A 25,122-nucleotide genomic window follows, 5' to 3' on the forward strand; every position below is an offset into this window, starting at 1 on the left:
CATGTGGGGAAGCTAGGGCCCAAGTGTCCCCAATCCAGCCCCAGATCTGGACTTAGAAGGGACGGTCAGCATGCGGGGCTCCTCTCAGGAGGCCACAGCCCTAGAGGAAGACAAACGAAGGTAGCATTTATGGCTTGTTCTCTTGAGGGGGTGGCTGGGAGTGGCAGGGAGGGAAGGACACTGAGAAGGTAATGTTTAACCACAGGGCTGTGCAAAGCTCCCCTCCCGGCAGATGGACACCTTCCCAGGCTGGCAGGGCTACCTGCCTGACCTCCCACTTAGATGGCGTCTCAGTCTGCTAAGGCTATGACATGATACTATAGGCTGAGCAGCTTAAACAAGACTTATGCTTCTCATAGTTTTGCAGGCTGGAAAGTCCAAGATCAAAGTGCTGACGGATTCGGTTCCTGGTGAGTACCCTCCCTGTGGCTTGCAGATGGCTGCATTCTAGCTGTGTCCTCACACGGCAGAGAGAGAGAGAAATCTGTGGTCTGTCTTTGTTGTCTTCTAGGGCCACTAATCCCACCTCATGATCTCATCTAAACCTAGTTACCTACTTATGGCCCCACCTCCAAATACTATCATGTTGAGAGTTGGTGCTTCATGAGTTTAGGGAGGAGGGGACACAAAAGAGTGAGGAAACTAATCCCCAGGGAAGCAAGGTCACCCCACGGAGGAGGCAAGGCTGGAGGGAGAACACACCTCAGTCCTTCTCCACACCCTCAGGGCCTGCTTCCAAAGCCAGCAGCCCTGTTGGGTGAAGGCTTGGAGGCCTCCCAAATACCAGAGTTACACAGTGAGCTCCTGGGGGCAGGACCTTTTACTTGCTTTGCTCTCTGAACTAACCCCAGTGCCCCAAACACTACCTTCACATAATAAGTGCTCAGTTAATGAATACATGACTGAAAGTCCAGCAAGCAGCTTACCACCCAGGAACCCCAAAACTTTCTTGAGTAAAAAAATTTCTGCTCTACTCATTTCCATAGGACTTGTCCCTGGCTCCTAGGAGATTATCCTCAACCAGTCTTCTCATTTTACCAGTGGAGAAACTGAGGCATAAGGAGGGGAACAGTCTTTTCACACATGCAAAAATATTTCGTATGTGTTCTATTTGAAGGATAATAAAAATGTGTTTACCTCTTAGGTCACTTGAGAAAAAGAATGCTAATACAATTAAAGCCTTTGAGTTGTCCATTTTTCTTTCCAGAGTTAACTGCTATCCTGAATTTGGATTAATCTTGCCAGTGCTATTTATTCTTGTCATATATGTATTGATTCCTAAATAATATAGTGATTGGTTTTATATGTTTTGGAACTTTGTTTATTCTGTTTGGGGTTTATTGAATTTTTTCAATCCAAAGGTTTATAGTCTGAATAAAATTTGGAAAGTTAAGGAGGGAACAGTCACCAGGCTGGTTTTCAAGAAGTCAGGATACATTGATGGCCTGTCCTAATTCTTCCCCACACTTCCTGGGGTTGGATAGATGTTCTCGGGTGTCCAGCTGCCCCGGGATGAGGACCTCCTCATTCTAGGTCCTTTCGCCATGTGCATCCTTCATTTTAGGCTTGGTCACCTCAGGACACTTCCAGGGAGCTACAAGTGACAGCAGAGAGAGAAGCTAGGTGTAGACAGCTGCTGGTGGGGTGAAGGCTAGCTACTCACTTCCCACTCACAACTGGGGATGGGCGTGGGAGCCAACCTTCAATCGAGAGGACTTTATAGCCCTAGTGGGCGTGAGAGGAACCTGGTTGGGGAGGTCATTTCTTGTGGGAGAACAGGGAAGGTTTTTCCAGAGCAAGAGATCTTTGTAGCAGACATTCAAGGATGGGCAGGTTCTACCTCTGGGCCTGGAACTTGTTTTTGAGGAAGTCATAATCTCTTTATGCCTCATCTGCAAAATGGGGACAATATTATAAGGATTTGATGAAGTAATACATAGAAAGGGCTTAGGACAGTGCCCAGCATACAGCAAGTCACATTAACATCTGCTACACAAAGGCATTCAGTACATATATGACAACTTTTTTGTTCCTATAACAACAACGTTGAGGCTCAGCGTCCGTTGCACAGTGGTTACGGCGCCAGCCACGTACACCGAAGTTTGAGTTTTCGAACCCAGCCTGTGCCAGCTAAAACAACTGCAACAAAAAATAGCCAGGTGTTATGGCAGGTGCCTATAGTCCCAGCTACTCGGGAGACTGAGGCAAGAGAATCACTTAAGCCCAAGAATTTGAGGTTGCTGTGAGCTGTGATGCCACAGCACTCTAGTTTGGGCGACATAGTGGGACTCTGTCTCAAAAAAAACAGTGTTGAGTTTTCCTACTTTTCTTTTGAGATAGGGTCTTTCTCTGTCTCCCAGTGTGAAGTGCAGCGGCACAATCTTAGTACACTGGGAGGTAGGAGAACATCCTTTGTGATGAAGTAGTCTCTTTTCCTTATAAATTATCGAGTCAAACTTAAGTTACTGCCAAGCCTAGAGCGTACCAACTTCAGGCACAGCTGGATCCTGGGGCTCAGGCAACATCATCAGGAGTCAAACAGGGGCTGGGCATGGTGGCTCACACCTGTAATCCTGACACTCTGGGAGACTGGGGTGGGTGGATTGCCTGAGCAAGAGTGAGACCCTGTCTCTAAAAAGTAGCTGGGCATGTGGCAGGCGCCTTAGTCCCAGCCACTTGGGAGGCTGAGGCAAAAGAATCACATGAGCCCAGGAGTTTGATGTTGCTATGAGCTATGATGCTGTAGCACTCTACAGAGGGCAATGAAATGAGACTGTCTCAAAAAAAAGGAAGTCAGACTCATTTCACTCCTTCTGCTCTCCTGGGGCCTATTGGTGGTAGTAAGAGGGCCTCCAAGAACACCAGCTTAACTTCCCTGGGAGGAGACATACACCACTCCTTGTCACTGTCCCAATAATTTCAGCAAAGGCGCCGGACCTGGCTCTCCTTGGTCTGGCTTGAGTCATGTGCCTATTCCTGACATCAGCCACTGTGGCTAGGGAGAAGTTGAAATTGGCAAAGCCAGGGTCCCAGGCTCACAGATGGGGTTAGCTCCATGTAAGCCATAGGAACACGGGGTGAGAAAGGGGCCACTTCCCAGGGCACCAGGTGCTGTCAGCGGAAGAGGGCTAAATGGACTCTGGGCTGATGCCATTTCCTTGGCTCCGACTGAGATATATGTATGAGGAAGCTGCTGCTCAGCTGCACATCCCTGCCCTGAGTCACCTCCCCAGGTACACAGACTGAAATCCCCATGTGTCCATGACACCAAGCCCAGTACTCTTCTTTCCGTTCTTTTTTTTTTTTTGTAGAGACAGAGTCTCACTTTTATTGCCCTCAGTAGAGTGCCGTGGCCTCACACAGCTCACAGCAACCTCCAACTCCTGGGCTTAGGCGATTCTCTTGCCTCAGCCTCCTGAGTAGCTGGGACTACAAGTGCCCGCCATAATGACCGGCTATTTTTTTGTTGCAGTTTGGCCGGGGCTGGGTTTGAACCCAGCCCCGGTAAATGGGACCAGCACCCCACCCACTGAACCACAGGCACCGCCCTCTTCTTTCCATTCTTTTACAGCTGAGTTGGGAGGAAGGTCCCGCAGACAGAGGCCCATGTGCAGAAAAGACAAAGCCTTGCTCACGGGACATGATTTCAGATGAACTCCCTCAGTGAGCTCAGAATCTCCTCTCCATGTTATTCAAGCCCTAGAGAGACCTGGGCAAGCCCTGAAGCCAGTGACATCAGGGAGACTCCCCAGGGCATGAAGTAAGGGGATTGGGGGTGACTTTCACTTTCAGCACAGCACAGGATGAGTGCTCATTAAAGCTGGAGTCTTCAAATAGCTGGGCCTCCCAGGAACTGGGTACTTGACCTGAGGCCTTGAGCTGACCCACAGGAAGCAGGAGCTGGCAGATCACACAGTCATTCCCCAGCCATCCCCTGATCCTGCTGGGCCCTGCACTGCCTCCACAGCTTGTTGCTTCTAGTTCTCTGCCATTCCTTTAACATACATACCCTTCTGGGAAGCTGATCGGAACTCCTGGAAATGGGCAGGAAGTATAAACAACAAACAGCAGAGCTCTGAAGAGTCTGCAAGCATCTCAGGGCTTTGTGGGAAGTGGTGATCATGAACACAGCTCCTGGATATTCCCATGTTGTTCAAGCCCTAGAGAGACCTGGGTTCAAATCCTTGCCCTGCCACTGCTAGCTGTGTGACCTCACAAAAGGCCATTGGTTTCTCTGGGCCTCAGTTCCCTTGTCTGCAAAATAGTGACAATATCCTTGCTTTGCTAGGACTGTCATGATGACTGAAACTACATATGTAAAGAGGTCATCAGTGAGCTCAGAATCTCCTCTCCCTTGTCCCTGTGCCCCTTAGAGGCCAGAGGGTCAGGCTGGGATTGGCTGGGGTGGGGATCGAAGCCCAACCCAACTTGGCCAGCAACCGGAGATGTATCTGGTAAATGAGCACTGCCCTGGGCAGATCCAGCATCAAGGATGACACCAGGGGAACTAGGGAACTTTGGCTAAGCAGGTTGACAGTTGGTCATGGCCAGAGAACACTAGAGATTATCCAGTCTTCTTATTTTACAGCTGGGGAAATTAAGGCTAAGCAAGAGAAGGGGACTTGGCCAAGTGCAAGGAAGTTTTGGAGCCAGGCAGACCCCAGACCTGGCCCAGCCTCAGTCTGCTCTTCTCATTTTTATCCTTGCTGACCCAGCAAATACCTAGGGGCCCTAGAGTTTCCATATAGAGTGCCCCCAGAAGGCCAGGGAGCATTTGTACCTGTCATGGACCAGCAGTACACGGCTGATTGGGGCCTCCCAGAAGTCTCAGGTCCTGAAAGGCGCCCCACCCATCCAGAAGAAAGGCTGGGAAGGGTTGCAGGAGAATCAGGTCATCTGCAGTTATGTGCACTAGGCTTTGAGGTCTTTGGCAGCCTTGTGCCCTCAGCAGGCCTCAATTTCTCATATGTAAAATGAAGGAATTCAATGGTGGATCTCTCAGGATTCCTCTTGTTGTGGTGGAGGGTGGGGCCAGTTGAAGGCCACCTGAGAGAAATGGACACCTCAGAACCCAAGGAGGGCACTTTGTAAAACAACGGACTAAACAATGAACTGAGGGCAGGTGCTATGAACCCAATGACCTGGGTTCTGCTCCCAGGGCTGTCACCACCTGCTTTCACCCCTTGCTTTCACCCAGGCCTCAGTCACCCCTCTTGACATCCATGGGGAGGATATATGAAATGCCCTCCATGGTTTGGCCCTAGAGTAGAGATGGAATTCGTGAGGTTCTCAGAGGATGAGAGCCAGGTCTACCTCAATTCAGAGCAGAGTAGCTGCCTGGTGGTTAAGAACAAGGCCAAGAAAGTCCTGCTGCTCCCAGGCTGTGCAAGCAGCTAGAAAGCAGTTAACAAACCCTCTTTCCTGGTCTCTATCCTTCACCAAGTATTTCTTGAGCATCTACGATGTGACAGGCCCCATTATAGCTTCTGGGAGACATCTGTTATTTAAAAAAGATCCAAATCCTTGCCCTTGTGGAGTTTCCATTCTAGGAGTAGGCAGACGATAGAAGTAATAAGTTAAGTGAATTATTCAGTCTGGAGCGAGGCCATAGGCATTATGGGGAAAACAGAGCTAGGTAAAGGATTTGAGGAATGTGGAGGGGAGGTTTTATGTGTAATTAGCAGAGTCCTGCTGGGCCTCATTGAGATATTTGAACAAAAAAATTTTTTTACACTATAGACAATTGAACAAAGAATTAAAGAGGGTGGTGACAGGGAGGTACTGGTTGCCAGTTGAAGAAGTTTAGCATACCCAAGGCTCAGGTGGGAGTGGCAGGATGGGGGAAGCAGGAGATTGGGGTGCAGAGCCACAGGGCCTGCTAGGCCGCTGAAGACCAAGGGCTCTTACTCTGAAAGATAACGTGAACACAGGAGGGACTAGAGCAGAAGGATGTTGACACATAGGCAGGGAAATGGGAGCAGGGCAAGTAGTCAAGGGGCTGCTGCGGTGATTGTGGTGAGCGGAGGTGCTGTCATGTGGAGGTAAGAGTGGTACCTGACTCTCAGCTTGTGAAGGCACAGTAGCACATGGGCACCTGGTGTCAGCAACTACAGCTCTCACTCACTAGGCCAGGCTCTGAGAAGGCGGGAAGCACCTGGCACTGCCTTGTTCTGGAGGGTGCCACAGGGAACAGGTGAGGTGGACTGCAAATGTGGCTGCTGGAAAAGCTCCAATATTTCAAGTTCTTCTTACCACCTAAGCTTCTGGGAAGGCTTGCAGATGTCATGTGCCCTTGGGTGGATGGTAGGGGTGTAACAACTCCTTTGCCATCTGAAAGTTGGAGAGGATGCCTCCTTGCCTCCCACATGAGGCAGCTGGGCTAAGACTTGAAGAGACTCGAACACTGACTTGTCATTTGAGGCATCATGCATGTTGTGTACACCCACTGTACCCACTGAATAATCAGTGACCAGCCCTGGGGCCAGGACTGCCCTTGGATAATTAAAGCCTATGAAGATGACAGGTGGGAATATTAGAGCAGGCCAGGGTAGAACTATAGTCCATATGTAGCCATTTAAGCGTCTAGGCTGCACGTTCAACTTCTCAGTTCTATTTACTAATTAATAGGACAAAATCATACTTGGGTGTTCTGTCACCAAGTGCTGGTTAGGGCCTCTGTCATGTGATTCAAAAGATAATTCTTGCATCATAGATCTATCTAACCAGAGAGAAAAGCAAGTTTCAGACTTCTCATTAAAACTGCAACTTTATTTTATTTTGTTGTTGTTGAGATATGGTCTTGCGCTATCGCCTAGGCTTGGGTACAAAGGCATGATCATAGTTTGCTGCAGCCTAAAACTCTTAGCATCAAATGATCTCCTACCTCAGCCTCCTGAGTAGCTGAGACTACAGGTCCATACCACTGCCCTCAGCAATTTTTTATTTTTCAAGACAGTCTCACTCTGTCACCCTGGGTAAAGTGCCCTGGGTGTCCTAGCTCATAGAAACCTCAAACTCTTGACTCAGCCATCCTCTTGCCTTGGACTCCCAAGTAGCTAGGATTACAGGCACTCACCACAATGCTCAGCTAGTTTTTCTGTTTTTAGAAATGAGGTTTCGCTCTTGGTCAAGCTGGTCTTGAACTCCTAAGTTCAGAGAATCCACCCACCTTAGTCACCTAGAGTGCTAAGATTATAGGCATGAGCCACTGCACCTGGCCCAATTCTTTTTCTTTTTTTTTTGAGACACAGTCTCACTATGTCACCCTTGGTAGAGTGCTGTGGTGTCACAGCTCACAGCAACCTCAAACTCTTGGGCTTAAACCATTCTCTTGCCTTCAGCCTCCCAAGTAGCTGGGACTACAGGCACCCGCCACAATGCCCGGCTACTTTTTTTGTTGCAGTTGTCATTGTTGTTTTAGCTGGCCCAGGCCAGGTTTGAACCCACCAGCCTGGGTGTATGTGGCCAGTGCCCTACCCACTGAGCTAAGCTACAGGCACCACCACTTGGCCCAATTCTTAAATTTTTTTGTAGAGACAAGGTCTTGCTATATTGTCCAGGCTGGTCTCAAACTCCTGGCCTCAAGCAATCTTCCTACCTTACCTTAGATTACAGGTGTGAGCCACCACACCTAAAACTTTAACTTTATTTTAAATAACCTAATATGTACATTGCAGTTTAAAAGAATCAAACAGAAAATGTGTCTGAAGCAAGCTTAAAAAGAAATAGATATATTGGGCGGCGCCTGTGGCTCAAGGAGTAGGGCACCGGTCCCATATGCCGGAGGAGGCGGGTTCAAACTCAGCCCCGGCCAAAAATCACAAAAAAAAAAAAAAAGAAATAGATATATTAATAAATAAATGAAATACTCAGGTAGACATCTTGTTAATGTTTAATTATTAATTTAAGCAGGATCTTCTCCCCTGTTTTATTTTGGAGTGGGGGGTGTTCAGACTTTTTTTTTTTGGAGACAGTCTCACTGTGTCACCCTCGATAGAATGCCATGGCGTCACAGTTCCCAGCAACCTCAAACCTTGGGCTTAAGCAATTCTCTTGCCTCAACCTCCCAAGTAACTGGGACCACAGGTGCCCACCACAATGCCAGCTATTTTTGTGTTGCAGTTGTCATTGTTGTTTCTAGCTGGGTTTGAACCTGCCAGCCTTGGTGTATGTGGCCAGCACACTACCCACTAAGCTACGGGTGCTGCCCCAAACTTTCTTTTGAGACACAGTCTCACTCTGTTGCCCAGGCTAGAGTGCCATGGTGTCAACATAGCTCACAGCAACCTCAAACTCTTGGGCTCAAGCAATCCTCCTACTTTGGCGTCCTACAGTGAACCACCATGACAGGCCTCCCATGACTTTTTAAAAAATGCATTTGACTCTGTGTGGTGGCTGAGCAACAGCAAGATCGTCTCTAGGTGGACTCGGTGGCTCACGCCTGTAATCCTAGCACTCTGAAAGGCTGAAGTGGGTGCACTGCCTGAGCTCATGAGTTAGAGACCAGCCTGAGCAAGAGCAAGACCCACTTTAGCAAGCATGAGACCCTGTCTCTAAAAGTAGCCGGGTGTTGTAGTGGGTGCCTGCCTGTAGTCCCAGCTACTCAGGAAGCTGAAGCAAGAGAATCTCTTGAGCCCAAGAGTTTGAGGTTGCTGTGAGCTATGATGCCACAGCATTCTACCAAGGGCAACAAAATGAGCCTCTGTCTAAAAAAAAAAAGTGTCTCTACTAATAACAGGAACTAGCTGGATACAGTGGCTCATGCCTGTAATCCTAGCACTCTAGGAGGCCAAAGCAGTGGATTGCTTGGGCTCAAGAGTTCGAGACTAGCCTGAGCAAAAACAAGACCTCCCCTCATCTCTACTAAAAATAGAAAAACTGAGGCAAGAGGATTGCTTGAGCCTGAGTTGGAGGTTTGTTTGTTTTTTTAGAGTCGGAGTCTCATTTTATCACCCTCGGTAGAGTGCTATAGTGTCACAGCTCATAGCAACTTCCAGCTCTTGGGTTTAGGCGATTCTCTTGCCTCAGCCTTCAGAATAGCTGGGACTACAGGCGCCCGCCACAACGCCTGGCTATTTTTTTGTTACAGTTTGGCTGGGGCTGGGTTTGATCCTGCCACCCTCGGTATATGGGGCCAGCATCCTACTCACTGAGCTACAGGTGTTACACCCGAGAATCGGAATCCCCAATGACCATACGAGAGAGCTAGACACGGATGCAAATCACATGAGGGCATTTATTCAGGCTCGAGCCAGGGCTGCTGGTATTCCCAGACACAACTGGGGCTGAGAGCGCTATGCTCATCACCCACGGGGTTTTTATGTAGTGGTTATGGGGTGAGGGGCGTGGGAAACAAAGCATGGCCTTTGGGTTGGTTATCTCTTATGCTGACACTAGAATTTAAGGCGATAGGGTCCCGCCAGTCTCAACGGCTGGGGGAGAGGGTGGTTCTGACACACTCCAGGAGATAGGGATGCATCCCGGGAGATAGGGAGGGGTGTGGTTTACTAAGAAACGAAATTAAGGATTTTCAGGTTGCTTTTAAAATGGAGGACAAAAGCCTGAAATGATGAAAAGCCCAAAATGGCATCACTGGGTCCTTCACAGGCACTGCCGTGGAGTTGGAGGTTTTTGTGAGCCATGATGCCACAACACTCTACCCAGGGTGACAGCTTGAGATTCTGTCTCAAAAATTAAAAATAGGCTTGGCACCTGCAGCTCAAGCGGGTAAGGCGCCAGTCACATACACCAGAGCTGGTGGGTTTGAATCCAGCCCAGGCCTGCCAAACAACAATGACAACTACAACCAAAAATAGCCGGGCATTGTGGCAGGCACCTATAGTCCCAGCTACTTCGGAAGCTGAGGCAAGAGAATTGCTTAAGCCCAAGAGTTGGAGGTTGCTGTGAGCTGTGATGCCACGGCACTCTACCCAGGGTGACAGCTTGAGGCTCTGTCTCAAAAAAAAAAAAATCATTAAAAATAAATAAATAAATAATAGAAGAACTAGCCAGGTGTTATGGTGGGTACCTGTAGTCCCAGTTACTTGGGAGGCTGAGTCAGGAGGATTGCTTGAGTCCAGGAATCTGATGTTGCTTTAAGGTAGGCTGAAGGCACTGCATTCTAGCCTGGGTAACAGAATTAAAGATTCTGCCTAAAGAAAAAGAAAAGAGAGAGAGAGAGAGAGAGAGAGAGAGAGAGAGAGAGAGAAAGAGAAAGAAAGAAAGAAAGAAAGAAACATCTGAAGTAATAATGGGTGAAAATTTTCCAAAAATAATGACAAACACCAAACCACAGATCTAGGAAGTTAAAAGAACAATAATAAGAAATACCAAAAAATTCCATACATAAGAACCCCTGAACAATAACAGAAAAAAAGAAAACCCAAATTCAAAAATAGACTTAAAGAAAAAAAAAAAAACAGTCACCCAAGAATTCTATATCCAAAAAAATTAAACTTCAAAAACAAAGGAGATGGGCCAGGTGCCATGGCTCATGTCTGTAATCCTAACACTCTAGGAGTCCTACCCAGACACTGGGTAAACATGCGTTTTTAAAAGGCATCTAGAATTCTATCTTCAAGTCCATTTTTTTAGCCTTAAGTTCTCTCTAAAAAGCAGGTTTCACAGCTGTCAGGATTTAAGTATTTTAATTTCATGATTCTTTCTTGTGAAAAAGATATATATATATACACACACACACAGTTATATATAACTACAGCTCTATATATCCTCTGCCAGTCTTCTTTCAAAGGTATTTCCCGAAGATTTTATTTAAGAGCTCTCTTTCCTTCTGCTCCTCTGCTTCAAGGAAAAAAAAAAAGAAAAAGAAAACCTCTCTTTCCTCCTTTCCATGAGGCAAATGAAAACACAGTCCCTACCTTTGGTCTTTAAAAGCTTCTCTGCCCTCTCATATCTAGCTATAGCCAATTCTTAGAAAGTTAAACACAGTTACGTCCTGACTTCCCCCTTTTCATAGAAGTTGTAGGGTTGTTTTTTTTTTTGAGACAGAGTCTCAAGCTATTGCCCTGGGTAGAGTGTTGTGGTGTCATAGCTCACAGTAATTTCAAACTCTTGGGCTCAAGTGATTCTCTTGCCTCAGCCTCCCAAGTAGTTGGGACTACAGATGCCTGCCACAATGCCTGGCCATTTTTTTGTTGTTGTTGCAGTTGTCGTTGTTTTAGCTGGGTTCAAACCCGCCGGCCTCGGTGTATGTGGCTGGCACCCTACCCACTGAGCTACAGGTGCCACCTTGTAGGTTGTTTTTTAAGTTGATATTCACTTGACTCCTACTGTGAGGCTCAGGGAAGCTAAAACAGAAGGGACAGGCAGGATGTTAAGCCTGACATTTAAACAAGTATTTCAATGCTAGTGGCAGTTTAGTGAAGTAAAACAGTCCAGAAGTGCTTAAGGTAATAATTTTAAGTTCTCTCAAACTTACTCTCCAGAGATAGATGAATTACAGTGATTTTCAAATTTTTCTGACTATGACCCACAGTGAGAAGTACATACAACCATACCAGTATCTGAAACAAGCTGAGCGCAGTGGCTCACACCTGTAATCCTAGCACTCTGGGAGGTTGAGATGGGAAGATAGCTTGAGGTCAAGAGTTCAAGACCAGCCCAAGCAAGAGTGAGACTCCATCTCTATTAAAAAAAATAGAGGGTGGCGCCTGTAGCTCAAGCAGCTAGGGCATCAGTCACACACACCAGAGTTGGCAGGTTCGAATCCAGCCTAGGCCTGCCAAACAATGACAACTACAACCAAAAAATAGCCGGGTGTTGTGGCAGGCACCTGTAGTCCCAGCTAGTCAGGAGGCTGAGGCAGGAGAATCCCTTAAGCCCAGGAGTTGGAGGTTGCTGTGAGATATGATGCCACGGCACTCTACTCAGGGTGACAGCTTGAGGCTCCGTCTCAAAGGTGGAAAAAAAGCAAAAAAAAAAAGAAAGAAAGAAAGAAAAGAAAGAAAAATAGTAGCTGAGGGCAGCGCCTGTGGCTCAAGGAGTAGGGCGCCAGTCCCATATGCCGGAGGTGGCGGGTTCAAACCCAGCCCCGGCCAAAAAAAAGAAAAATAGTAGCTGAGTATAGTGGTACATGTCTGTAATCCCAGCTGCTAAAGAGTATAGGTAGGAGCCCAGAACTTGGAGCTTTCAGTGAGGTATGATGACACCATTGCACTCTAACCAGAGCAACAGGGACCCCCATCTAAAAAAAAAAAAACTGAAACAAATGTTTCACCAAACACTATTAATATTATCCTTACGGCTGGGCATGTGGCTGAGGCCTGTAATCCTAGCACTCTGGGAGGCTGAGGCGGGTGGATTGCCTGAGCTCATGGGTCCAAGACCAGCCTGAGCAAGAGCAAGACCCCATCTCTAAAAATAGCCAGGTATTGTGGCGGCTGGTAGTTCCAGCTACTGGGGAGGCTGCGGCAAGAGAATGGCTTGAGCCCAAGGGTTTAAGGTTGCTGTAAGCACTCTACCACGGGCGACAAAGTAAGACTCTATCTCAAAAAAAGAAAAAAAATTAAACTTACCTTTACTACCTGGGTAAAGTTAGTGATGTTTTCTGTTCTATTCATTCTATTTAATTTTTGTTAATGCTACTAGGTTGAAATTGGTATCTTCATAGTCAAATGGTCAAACACGGGCAATTTCATATGTTTCAACCTATTTGCAACACTAAATTAACTTCACAATGCACGATGATCCCATAGTTTGAAAAACATTGTTAAATGGGTATATTTCCAATTAATGTCATTTTTAAATTAAAATAGGATTTAAATTTGATTTTTTCATTTAATATGGTACAGGCATCTTTCCACATGGGTAAGTTATATAGCTCAACCCCACTCTTTCTTAAGGGCTTCATGGAATCCATGTACACCTACTCTGGCTCAGGTAACCTTCCCTCACTTGAAGGCACTTAGGTTTTCTCCAATTTCTTGCTGTTCCAAACCATACCACAGTGCATACATGTTTACGTGCAGTACCAGAATTTCCATGGCATAGTTTCCTGGAGGCTTCCTGTCTGGGCATTTCCCATTTTGATCTTAGTTGTGATTCAAAGCCTTTTTATTTATTATTTTGAGACAGAGTCTCAAGCCGTCACCTGAGGGTAGAGTGCCATGCATCACAGCTCATAGCAACCTCCAACTCAGGGTCAAGCAATCCTCTTGCTTCAAAGTTTTTCTATTTTTTAGTAGAGATGGGTGTCTTACTTTTGCTCAGGCTGGTCTCAAACTCGTGAGCTCAAGCAATCCACCCACCTCTGCCTCTCAGAGTGCTAGGATTACAGGTGTGAGCCACCGCACCTGGCCTCCAAAGCCTTTGATAAGAACTTTCATGCCCACTTTCTTCTTTTGTTGGACGTTTGCTTGATAGAGGGTAAATGGTGCTGATTGAAGGAGCCCACTCAGGCACCCTTGTCTGTTGAGTCCTCCTGTACCTGCAACCTCCTTCCGCAGGATGGGAAGCTCCAGCTCCTTCTAGACAAATAACATGGAGGCAACAAGAAAGACAGTATACTTTACTGTCCACCAGAAATTAATTTGAATCTTTCCAAGCTCCTTAAACTCTCCATTATAACATCTACAAAAAGGAAATAAACCTCTCAATTGCAGGGAGGATGAAGCTGAACACGTGGAGTGTATTGTAAAGGGTTACACAGAAACTGGCCATTATCTTCAGCTCTTCCGGACAGTTCTTTCCACAGCATTAAACAGAGTATACTCCATGCTGCCTGCTAACATGTAAAAGGACTGGGGGAAGGGCCCAAAATAAGACAATAAGGCTTTCACCTGAGTTTACAATCTGCTTGGTCCCTGGCCTGTTTCCTCACTTTTTCTTGACTTCTTGACCACTAAGGTAAAGAACAAAATTCTTGGACATTCACTCTACAACATCAGAACTTACAACATGCCAGCCACTGTGCTAAGCCTCACCTGGACCTCAGTTTTCTCATCCGCAAAAGCGGGAATTGTGTGTCTCAACAGTTAAACTTGAGTTTCAAGAGTATCTTGGGCAGGACAATTCTTTTTTTTTTTTTTTTTTTATTGTTGGGGGTTCATTGGGGATACGATAAGCCAGGTTACACTGATTGCAATTGTTCGGTAAAGTCCCTCTTGCAATCATGTCTTGCCCCCCTAAAGTGTGACACACACCAAGGCCCCACCCCACTCCCTCCGTCCCTCTTTCTGCTTTCCCCCCCCATAACCTTAATTGTCATTAATTGTCCTCATATCAAAATTGAGTACATAGGATTCATGCTTCTCCATTCTTGTGATGCTTTACTAAGAATAATGTCTTCCACGTCCATCCAGGTTAATACGAAGGATGTAAAGTCTCCATTTTTTTTTTAATGGCTGAATAGTATTCCACGGTATATATATACCACAGCTTGTTAATCCATTCCTGGGTTGGTGGGCATTTAGGCTGTTTCCACATTTTGGCGATTGTAAATTGAGCTGCAATAAACAGTCTAGTACAAGTGTCCTTATGATAAAAGGATTTCTTTCCTTCTGGGTAGATGCCCAGTAATGGGATTGCAGGATCAAATGGGAGGTCTAGCTTGAGTGCTTTGAGGTTTCTCCATACTTCCTTCCAGAAAGGTTGTACTAGTTTGCAGTCCCACCAGCAGTGTAAAAGTGTTCCCTTCTCTCCACATCCACGCCAGCATCTGCAGTTTTGAGATTTTGAGATGTGGGCCATTCCCACTGGGGTTAGATGACATCTCAGGGTTGTTTTGATTTGCATTTCTCTAATATATAGAGATGATGAACATTTTTTCATGTGTTTGTTAGCCATTCGTCTGTCGTCTTTAGAGAAAGTTCTATTCATGTCTCTTGCCCATTGATATATGGGATTGTTGGCTTTTTTCATGTGGATTAATTTGAGTTCTCTATAGATCCTAGTTATCAAGCTTTTGTCTGATTGAAAATATACCTAACGAAGGAGGTGAAGGACCTCTATAAAGAAAACTATGAAATCCTCAGAAAGGAAATAGCAGAGGATATTAACAAATGGAAGAACATACCATGCTCATGGATGGGAAGAATCAACATTGTTAAAATGTCTATACTTCCCAAAGCAATCTACCTATTCAATGCCATTCCTATCAAAATACCAACATCGTACTTTCAAGATTTGGAAAAAATGATTCTGCGTTTTGTATGGAACCGGAAAAAAACCCGTATAGCTAAGGCAGTTCTTAGTAACAAAAATAAAGCTGGTGGCATCAGCATACCAGATTTTAGTCTGTACTACAAAGCCATAGTGCTCAAGACAGCATGGTACTGGCACAAAAACAGAGACATAGACACTTGGAATCGAATTGAAAACCAAGAAATGAAACTAACATCTTACAACCACCTAATCTTTGATAAACCAAACAAGAACATACTTTGGGGGAAAGACTCCCTATTCAATAAATGGTGTTGGGAGAACTGGATGTCTACATGTAAAAGACTGAAACTGGACCCACACCTTTCCCCACTCACAAAAATTGATTCAAGATGGATAAAGGACTTAAATTTAAGGCACGAAACAATAAAAATCCTCCAAGAAAGCATAGGAAAAACACTGGAAGATATTGGCCTGGGGAAAGACTTCATGAAGAAGACTGCCATGGCAATTGCAACAACAACAAAAATAAACAAATGGGACTTCATTAAACTGAAAAGCTTCTGTACAGCTAAGGAGACAATAACCAAAGCAAAGAGACAACCTACACAATGGGAAAGGCAGGACAATACTTAAAGCTAGTCTATTTTGTCCTTGAAACCAGGTATCTAAAGATGCTCGGCACTTTTTGAAATGGCCCCTAGGGGGCATTGCCATCCTTGACTGAGAACCACCTGTCCACTTCCTACAGGAGCTTGGAAGGAGAGATGTACAATTTTCTGCTCTGTCACCATCAGATTTAGGCCGAGACCCCAAATGAGTAGGATTTGGACCATGTTTCCCCGGAACAGGGCCCTACAATGTCCCCAAAACGAACTCGACAACTCCCTGGAGCTCTTGGTTCTGACTCTTGAGTCAACATCCCTTCTCAAATACTCCCTATCCAGCCAATATACAATCCAGGAATTTCAAGGTTTTCCTTTGTGCCCGAGTTCTCGGGTATTGGCGCGGGAGGAACCGGGTCTTGCGCGAATCCCCCCAACCTTCCACTCGGGACTCGAAGGGTTAATGCAGGCGACCGGCGCAACCACTAGAGGGACCCTTGCAGCCGCTCCACCGGCTGCCTCGCGGTCACGCGGGGCGAGGGCGGGACCAAGAGAGGAACCAGCCAATCGGCTTTTCTGTCGGTGGGCGTGATAGCCAATAGGAACAGGGAGCGGGGTCCCGGTACTGGAAGAAACGGCGGCCGGGAGGGGGCTACGGGGACCATGGGACTTCTGACCATTCTGAAGAAGATGAAGCAGAAAGAGCGGGAGCTGCGACTGCTCATGCTGTATCCTCCCGGACGCCGGAGCTGCTAGGGTAGCTGGGGACCCGCCAAGCAGGTGGTATCAGGCGCCCCCTGCTGGGCTTAGGTGCGCGGCCGGCCGGCCCGTACCAACTGCCAGTTGTGCGTCACGCACCCGGACCCTACCAATCGCTTCTGGCCGGGGGCCGGGTGGAGGCCGTACCACCGGCTTGGACTGCGGGGAGGCCCCGCTCCAAAAGCCAAAGAAGTGGGCCTAAAGGCGTAGCGGCGGGACCAAGTGTCCCAAATGAAAGGGGAAGGTGGAGACTCGTAGTGACTCAGACACTACCATCCGACGGTTTGGCCAGAGCGTGGGGCCTCTGCCCTCCCGGGCTCTGACCTCCTCCACCCTACCCCAGCCCCAGAGTCCGAGGGTGCCGGGCCCACCCCGCTTTAGAGTTCGGAATTGCCTTCGGCCCCTGGGAGCGGAGGGTGGGGATTCTGCTCGTTGTTTCCACTGTGGGTTTCTTTGCTGCTGCCCTACCCGTCGATGTCCCCGTGGCTGAGAATCTGTAGACCTGAGGTCCCGCGGACCTTCTGAGTCGTTTTTGCAGGCGCCGGTATTCGATCTTCCTGCTGTGTGCAGGGAATCAGCGATGCAAGAGCTGGGCCGGCCTCATCACTGAGGCTGGGAACATTTTATGTGCGCCTATAATTTAAAAATGTTACATCAGGTCTGTTTTAAAGCGCTCTGAGAAAGCCACAGAGAATTCACTCATTCATTAAATACTTAATTGAGCACCTACTCTGTGTTAGGCGTTCCAGGGCAAAACAGAAACACAAAAAAACTGCCTGGATGGAGATTCTGTAATGCAGTGGGGAAGACAGATGCTAACACAGCAAATAAGTAAAACATGTAGTGTCTGTCTATGGGAAAGATTGCAGTTTAAATAGGATGGTTAAAGAAAGCCACTCTGTGACAATTGAGTAGATACAAGGGAGGTGAGGGATGAACCTTATAGACATCTGGGGGAAGCTGTTTAATGCAAAGGGAACAGCACATGCATAGGCCCTTGAGGAACATAAGTGATGTGTTCATAGGAATGTCAGAGGACAGGATGGCTGGAGAGGAGAGGCAGCTGCGTGGCCGCGTCTGGAAGGCTCTTTTGGGTTTTGGTTTTCCCTTTAAGTGAGAAGAGCAGAGGAGAGGTAACCTGAGAGCAGTTAGGCAATTGCAATAATGCAGGCAAGATAGGATGATGACTTGGACCAGGATGGAAGTTTCTTGCCCAAACAATGAGGAGGATGAGGAGCTACTTGTGAGATGGAGACAAATGAGGGAGGGAAAAGGATCAGAGAAAGTGTGAGATGTCCAGAGGCATCCTGGAAATGTCAAGTGGACAGCTAGATAGAGGGACCTATGTCCCAGAAAGCGGATGTGTGGGAGGGATCAAGCATAAAGATATTTGAAGCCAGATCAGCGCCTGTGGCTCAAGTGGCTAAGACGCCAGCTACATCCGCCTGAGGTGGCGGGTTCAAATCCAGCCCGGCCCTCCAAACAACAATGACGGCTGCAACCAAAAAATAGCCAGGTGTTGTGGCAGGTGCCTATAGTCCCAGCTACTTGGGAGGCAGAGGCAGGAGAATTGTTTGAGCCCAGGAGTTGGAGGTTGCTGTGACCTGTGATGCTACGGCACTCTACCCAGGGCGACAGCTTGAGGCTCTGTCTCAAAAAAAAAAAAAAAAAAAAATATTTGAAGCCATGGTCCTAGGTGAAATCATGGAGGGAATGAGGAGTGTGGCCAAAGAAGAGAACCTAGGCATCTTTGAATGAGTCAGAAAGAGAGGAAGAGAGGTCACAAGGGGAAGGAGTACCAGGTGAGGGTGTGTCCCAGAGCCAAGGCAGGTTCCATGTTGCCGAGGAGGGTGAGTCACCCTGTCAGGTGCTGACGGTGGAGCAGAAGACGAGTACTGAGGACTGCCCAGCCATGGGAAAGCAGCAGGGAGGTCTTTGGAGATTGGCCTTGGCAAAAGCACTTTTAGGAAGCAGTGTGAGAAAAGCCTAATGGAGTGGGTTCTAGAATGAGCAAGAAGATGAGTCAGGCACAGTGGCTCATGCCTGTAATCCTAGCACTCTGGGAGGCCGAGGCAGGTGGATTGCCTGAGCTCAGGAGTTCAAGACCAGCCTGAGCCAGAGTGAGACCCCCATCTCTAAAAATAGCCAGGTATCATGTTGGGCACCAGCTACTTGGGAGGCTGAGGCAAGAAGATTGTTTGAGCACAACAATTTGAGGTTTCTGTGAGCTATGACACCATAGCCTCTACCCAGGGAGACAAAGTGAGACTGTCTGAAAAAAACAGAAACAGCTGGTGCCTATAGCTCATTGGTTAGGGCACAGGCCACATACACCCAGCCTGGAGGGTTTGAACCTGGCCCGGGCCAGCAAAAACAACAATGACAACTGCAACAACAACAAAAAAATAGCTGGGCTTTGTGGTGGCATCTGTAGTCTCAGCTACTTGGGAGGCCGAGGCAAGAGAACTGCTTAAGCCCAAGAGTTTGAGGTTGCTGTGAGCTGTGACACCACAGCACTCTACCCAGGGCAACAGCTTGAGACTCTGTCGAAAAGAAAAAGAGAGAAAGAGGGAGAGAGGAAGGAAGGAAAGAAAGAAGCAAAAAAAAAAAAAAACCCAAGAAGACAGATTTTAGGATGATTTTGAAGAAATTTTCTGTAAAAAGAAAGAATAGCTAGGATGGAATGATTAACTGGAAGGTTTTCTCTGCTTCTTAGCTGGGAGAAACAACAGTGAATTTGTCAGCTGGTGGGGATAATCCAGGGTGGAAGGAAATATGGATGATGGTGCAGGGGGGAAGGGAGAAATCAGTAGCCTGTTTTTAGGGGCTAAGGCCAGGTCTCAAGAGAGGTCCTCCCCTCACCCCCATTTCTTGAATTTGAGTCATTTGCCTCAGGTCAGGTGGGCAGTTAAAAGGTGGCTGAGTCAGGACCTGCCCTCTCCCCACCACACCACTGCAGCAGAGGATTTGGAATATTCCAGAAACAGATGAGGGTGGCTGCCAGTAGGTATTTGCTTTTCCTTCGGTCCTTCAAAAATCAGCTCAAGACACCTCAGAAAGGCCTTTCCTGGCACTCAAGCTGAAAGAACCCCCTCCAATGACACCTGGAGAGCCGCCTGTTATACTTATAATGCTAGCCGGGATCTGCAGTACCTCATTTGTCCTTTGTTTGCACTTTATTTGTGTTTCCTCACTAGAGTGCAGACTTCATAGGGTCAGGGACTTCATCCTCCAGTACCCAGAAGAAGGTTTGGCATATAATAAATATTCAGCAAGTGTATATTTGTTGTATAAATTAAGGAGTTTTTGGTCTGCAGAGGTGATAAAATATATCTTTTATTTACACATTTGTCATGGGCCAGGCATGTGGTCAACTCATTTTGTTACATGGTAGGAAATGATTAGTTGAGGAGCACTAGGATAATGTCATCACCCGGCAAAACATAGGTACTTCTCCTTAACCTGATGTGTCCCAGTGGCCTGGACAATGCCGGAAAAACAACTATTCTCAAGAAGTTCAATGGAGAAGATATTGACACCATCTCCCCGACACTGGGGTTCAATATCAAGACCCTGGAGCACCGAGGGTGAGCAGGGCCTAGTAGGTGGGTCAGTCCAGAGCTGGTTTGGGGGGATGAGAGAGAGAACCAACTGACCCTCCAGCCACTCGTCCCTGTCCAGATTCAAGCTAAACATCTGGGATGTGGGCGGCCAGAAGTCCTTGCGGTCCTACTGGCGGAACTACTTTGAGAGTACTGACGGCCTCATCTGGGTGGTGGACAGTGCTGACCGCCAGCGCATGGAAGACTGCCAGAGGGAGCTCCAGAGCCTGTTGGTGGAGGAGGTAGGCAGCCCCTACATTTGCCCATGTCTGTGGAATATGAATGCTTTTCTCAGCAGATTCTCAGAGGGGTCCATGACCCCAGGGGGATGCCTAAGGGCAGGTCTGTTTCTTCACTGGGCCCCCACCGTGAGAGTCTCACAGGGCCAGAGGTTCACATCCCTCTGTTGTCACTCTGTCACTATTCTGAGCTTCAGTTTCTATACCTGAAATACAAATGATTATGCCCACATTATTGGGCTTTAGGGAGTATGACCCAAGGCCAGTATGAAGCTTTGAGAGGCAATGGAGTCTGGGTCAGGAGTCTGATCCCTTGCTGTGTGGTACTGTTTTTGTTGAGACAGCGTCTCACTTTGTAACCTGGACCAGAGTGCTGTGGTGTCAGGCTAACTCACAGCAACCCCAAACTCCTGGCTCAAGTGATCTTCCTGCCTCAGCCTTCTGAGTAGCTGGGACTACAGGTGTCTGTCACAACGCCTGGCTAATTTTTTCTATTTTTATTTCTTTATTTGAGGCAGAGTTTCACTTTCACTCCCTCAGTAGAATATTGTGGTGTAAGAGCTCATAGCAACCTCAAATTCTTGGGTTCAAGAAATCCTCTTGCCTCCCAAGTAGCTGCCTCCCAAGTAGTTGGGACTACAGGCACCTACCACAGTGCCTGGCTTTTTAGAGACAGGGTCTTGCTCTGGCTCAGGCTGGTTTTGAATTCCTGAGCTCAGGCAATCCACCTGCCTCAGCCTTCCAGAGTGCTACGATTACGTGAGCACTGGGCTCAGCCAATTTTTCTACTTTTAGTAGAAACAGAGTCCCGCTCTTGCTCAGGCTGGTCTCGAAATCCTGAGCTCAAATGATCCTCCCGTCTTGACCTCCCAAAGTACTAAGATTATAAGCATGAGCCACTGTGCCCGGTCTTGCTGTGTGGTGGTAAACAAGGCACTTAACCTCTCTGAGCCTCCACTTCATTATCCCTAAAATGGAGGATTTTAATTATGATGATTTTATAATTTATTATCTGGACTAAAAGACTTTCTTTAAATAAAACTTTATTTTATTTTGGTGGCACCCGTAGCTCAATGGGTAGGGCGCCAGCCACATACACCAAGGCTGGCAGGTTCAAATCCAGCCTGGGCCACCTAAAAACAATGACAACTGCAACAACAAAAAAAAATAGCCAGGCATTGTGGCAGGCACTCATAGTCCCAGCTACTCAGGAGGCTGAGGGAAGATAATCACTTAAGCCCAAGAATTTGAGGTTGCTGTGAGCTGTGACACTACTGCACTCTATCCAGGGCGACAGCTTGAGACTTGTCTCAAAAAAAAAAAAAACAAATTTATTATATTTTATTTATTTTGGAGACAGAGTTTCACTTTGACACCCTCAGTAGAGCGCTGTGGCATCACAGCTCACAGCAACCTTAAACTCTTGGACTCAAGCAATCTTCTTGCCTCTCAAGTAACTAGGACTATAAGTGCCCACCTCAATGCTGGCTACTTTTAGAGATGGGGTCTCACTCTTGTTCAGGCTGATCTCAAACTCCTGAGTTTAGGCAATTTATCTGCCTCAGCCTCCCAGAGTGCTAGGATTAAGGCGTGAGCCACTGAGCCTAGCCTAAATAAAATTTCAGAGCTACAGAAAAGTTGCAAAGATAGCATAGAGATATTCTGTGTACCCTTCACCACATTTTCCTGATGTTAACATCTTATATAACTAATATGTCTATCAAAACTAAGAAATTAAAATTAGTGAATTACTATTATCTTAACTGCAGATTTTATTTGGATTCACCAGTTTTCCACTAATGTGCCTTTTCTGTCCAGGATTTGATTCAGGGTGCTATACTGTTATTTATTTATTTATTTATTTATTTATTTGTGAGACAGAGTCTTGCTCTGTCAGAGCACAGTAGTATCATCATAGCTCATAGTAAGCTCAAACTCCCAGGCTCAGGTGATCCTTTTGCCTTAGCCTCCCAAGCAGTTGGGATTATAGGTGGAAGACACCACACCCAACCAAATTTTTCTATTTTTAGTAGAGTTGGGGTCTCACTGTATTGCCCAAGCTGGTCTTGAATTCCAGACCTCAGGAGCCACTGTGCCTGGCCACTGAATTTCATTTAATTGAAAGCCAGGACACTTTTGAGAAAGAGGGAGTTGTTAGTAATCATGTAGGGACACTAGGTATAAATGGGACTGTCCTGTCCTCAGCACACAAGTACTTGTGGTCACCAGCTATAACAGTAACCCTTCCTTGGGGTGTCAAGCAGGTTGAATGAGATCATGGCTGTCAAGTGCTGACATTAGGGAGATTGAGGCCCCAAGGGTCAGATCCACCTATTCAGATGGAGAGATTCCCAGTCACAAACATGTATATGGCAACAGCTAGACTCAGAGTCAGAGTCAGATCTATTGAGTGGAAAGGTTAAAGGGCTATGTGAACTTGGAAAAGCAAAAGATCACTTCCAGTAGACCCTTATGGGCCCCTGGGATGCTCACATTCTCTGTGCATGTCATGTCATCAGATCAGAGAAGTTTAGAGCTACAAGGGGTTCAGGGATCATCTTATTCAATATTCTCTCCTTGTTTATGGAAGAGGAAACTGAGGCATAGGGGAGAGAGTTTCCCACTGGGTGGTGGTTGGCTGGATCCAGAACCCCAGTTCAGCCCAGCCCAAGGCTCCCTCTGCCCCGTGGGGGTTGGCCTCCATGGCTGTGTCCACACTGCCTGGGCCTCTCCCAACACCACCAGGCCTTGCCCTGATCTTCCAGGGTGATCTTTGACCCTAGGTGCTCTGGGCCATTAGAGGAGGGGTCAGGTTGTCCTCTGAGCCCCCTCCTACCCCTCTTTCTTCTCCCCCTCAGCGCTTGGCTGGAGCAACCCTTCTCATCTTTGCCAACAAGCAGGACCTGCCTGGAGCATTGTCCTCTAACGCCATCCGAGAGGTGAGTCCAGGCCCTGGGGTAGGCTCATTGGGGAAAAGGGGCACGCGTTTCTTTATTAATTTACTTCAAAGTATTTATTAACCCCTTCTATGTGGCACATGTGCCGTGCCCTGGAAATTCGGTGGTTAATAAGGTGTAGTGGTGCCCTACAGTGTGGGGGAAGGCAGACCTGCAGATAAATTATACCATAGGGTAACAATAGCTAGCACATTTCATTCTCACCACAACCTCATAAGATAAGAACAATTATTATCATTTTACAGATGGCAAAGCAAGCTCAGAGGAATTATGTAACTACCCAAGGTCACACAGCCAGTAAGTAAATAGATGAGAAAGCCTGTCTAATCCCAGACCTGTACCTTAACATTACTCTAGTGCTCAAGCACCGTAGCAAGAAAGAACAGGGTTAGAATCTTGATTCTGCCATTTATTAGCTATGTGACCTCAGGTAGGTTGCTTTGCCTCTCTGAGCTTTGGTTTCCTCCTTGATAAAATGGCCAACACAATCCCTGGCTCATGAAGCCTTGGGATGAATAGATAAGAGGTCATATAGGGTTCCTAGTTCAATGCCTGGATCCTGGAGGATGCTCAGAAGCCCTTATTTCTATTATACCACTAAGGGGTGGCACTGGGGAGACATTGTTCAGAGAGCCCAGGCGTCCTGGGGGGCTGAAAAATCCTTGCCAGGGGTCAGGGGAGGCTTCATAGATGGAGTGACCCTTGAACAGGGCCTCAAGGGAGGTTCCAGGAGAAGGAAGGAGCTGAGGGCAGGCCGTGTCTGTGGTCACTAGCCACCAACAGCACCTTCTGTCCTCCCAGGCCTTGGAACTGGACTCCATCCGCAGCCACCACTGGTGCATCCAGGGTTGCAGTGCCGTGACCGGGGAGAACCTGCTGCCTGGCATCGACTGGCTCCTGGATGACATTTCCAGCCGTGTATTCACAGCTGACTGAGCTACTCTGGATGCTGCCCCCTAGCCATCCAGGTCCCCACCCCTGCTCTCACCAGACACTATCCATGGGGGGATAGGAGCCAGCCGGACTAACACTCCCCTCCCCTGCTACAACCTGTAACCTGCTGCTGCTACTGCTGCCTGCTGCTGCTCCGTGGCCAGCCGGCTCCCATGGTTGGAGGGCTGTATTCTGGCTGTCACTCTGGTTCCTGATCTGGCTTGCAACTGCCCTAACAAGAAGAGAGAGCTGGGGCTGGGAGGGCCTGCCTTGGCAGTTACTGGGGCTGTGGGCTTCATCCTTTGCTCAGCTGTGAGAATAAACCACTCTTTGCCCTGGTTCCTAGTTGAGTCATTTATTTTGTTTTTTGTTTTGTTTTGTCTTGTTTTGTTTGAGATGTCACTTTGTCGCTTGTGGTAAAGCGCTGTGGTGTCATAGCTCACAGCAACCTCAAACTCTTGGGCTCAAGCAATCCTCTTGACTCAGCCTCTGGACTAGTTGGGACTACAGGCACCCAAGAGTCATTTTTTGATTTAACAGCATTAGAGAAAACCTGGGAACCCACAGTCCAGCAGAGACAGAATGGGGGAGATTGCTGTTGAGGGTTAACTATTCTTGTGTCAAAAGGATGTACAAATGTTACAGGAGCACAAGACAGAACTGTATCTAATTCCATTTGGAAGTGTCCAGGTGGGCTTCTCAAAGGAGGTGATGTTAAAGCTGGGCGTGAAGGATGAATAGAAGTTTTCCAGGTAGAGGAAAAGAAGAACAGTTCACCAGGGTGTGGAAGGCTGACACCACAGCATCTATTTTGTAGGCCAAGTGCTATTTCCAGTACTAACAGACTTAAGTTTCTATTTCCCTGCTAACGCCAGGCCTCTTCTCATAAATCACTTGAGCAAAACTTTGA

General features: G+C 47.3%; 1 protein-coding gene across 6 annotated transcripts; it reads left to right on the forward strand.

Annotated features, from left to right (window-relative positions):
• Positions 1 to 250: 250 nt before the first annotated feature.
• On the forward strand, positions 251 to 24,553 carry ARL2 (ADP ribosylation factor like GTPase 2). Of its 6 annotated transcripts, none has more exons than XM_053561005.1 (6): positions 251 to 410; positions 19,876 to 20,068; positions 20,163 to 20,325; positions 23,181 to 23,261; positions 23,525 to 23,576; positions 24,081 to 24,553. In XM_053561005.1, the coding sequence occupies exons 2-6, from the start codon at positions 19,947 to 19,949 to the stop codon at positions 24,182 to 24,184; spliced, it is 522 nt and encodes a 173-aa protein (XP_053416980.1). In that variant the 5' UTR covers positions 251 to 410; positions 19,876 to 19,946; the 3' UTR covers positions 24,185 to 24,553. The 6 variants fall into 6 exon arrangements, with proteins under 6 accessions (XP_053416980.1, XP_053416979.1, XP_053416978.1 ...); XM_053561004.1 differs by having other exon boundaries at positions 19,929 to 20,068; XM_053561002.1 differs by lacking the exon at positions 251 to 410 and adding an exon at positions 16,300 to 16,450 and having other exon boundaries at positions 19,958 to 20,068.
• The last annotated feature ends 569 nt before the right edge of the window (positions 24,554 to 25,122 follow it).

This window comes from Nycticebus coucang, chromosome 14 (assembly GCF_027406575.1).
Source record: "Nycticebus coucang isolate mNycCou1 chromosome 14, mNycCou1.pri, whole genome shotgun sequence".
NCBI classification, from domain to species: Eukaryota; Metazoa; Chordata; class Mammalia; order Primates; family Lorisidae; genus Nycticebus; species Nycticebus coucang.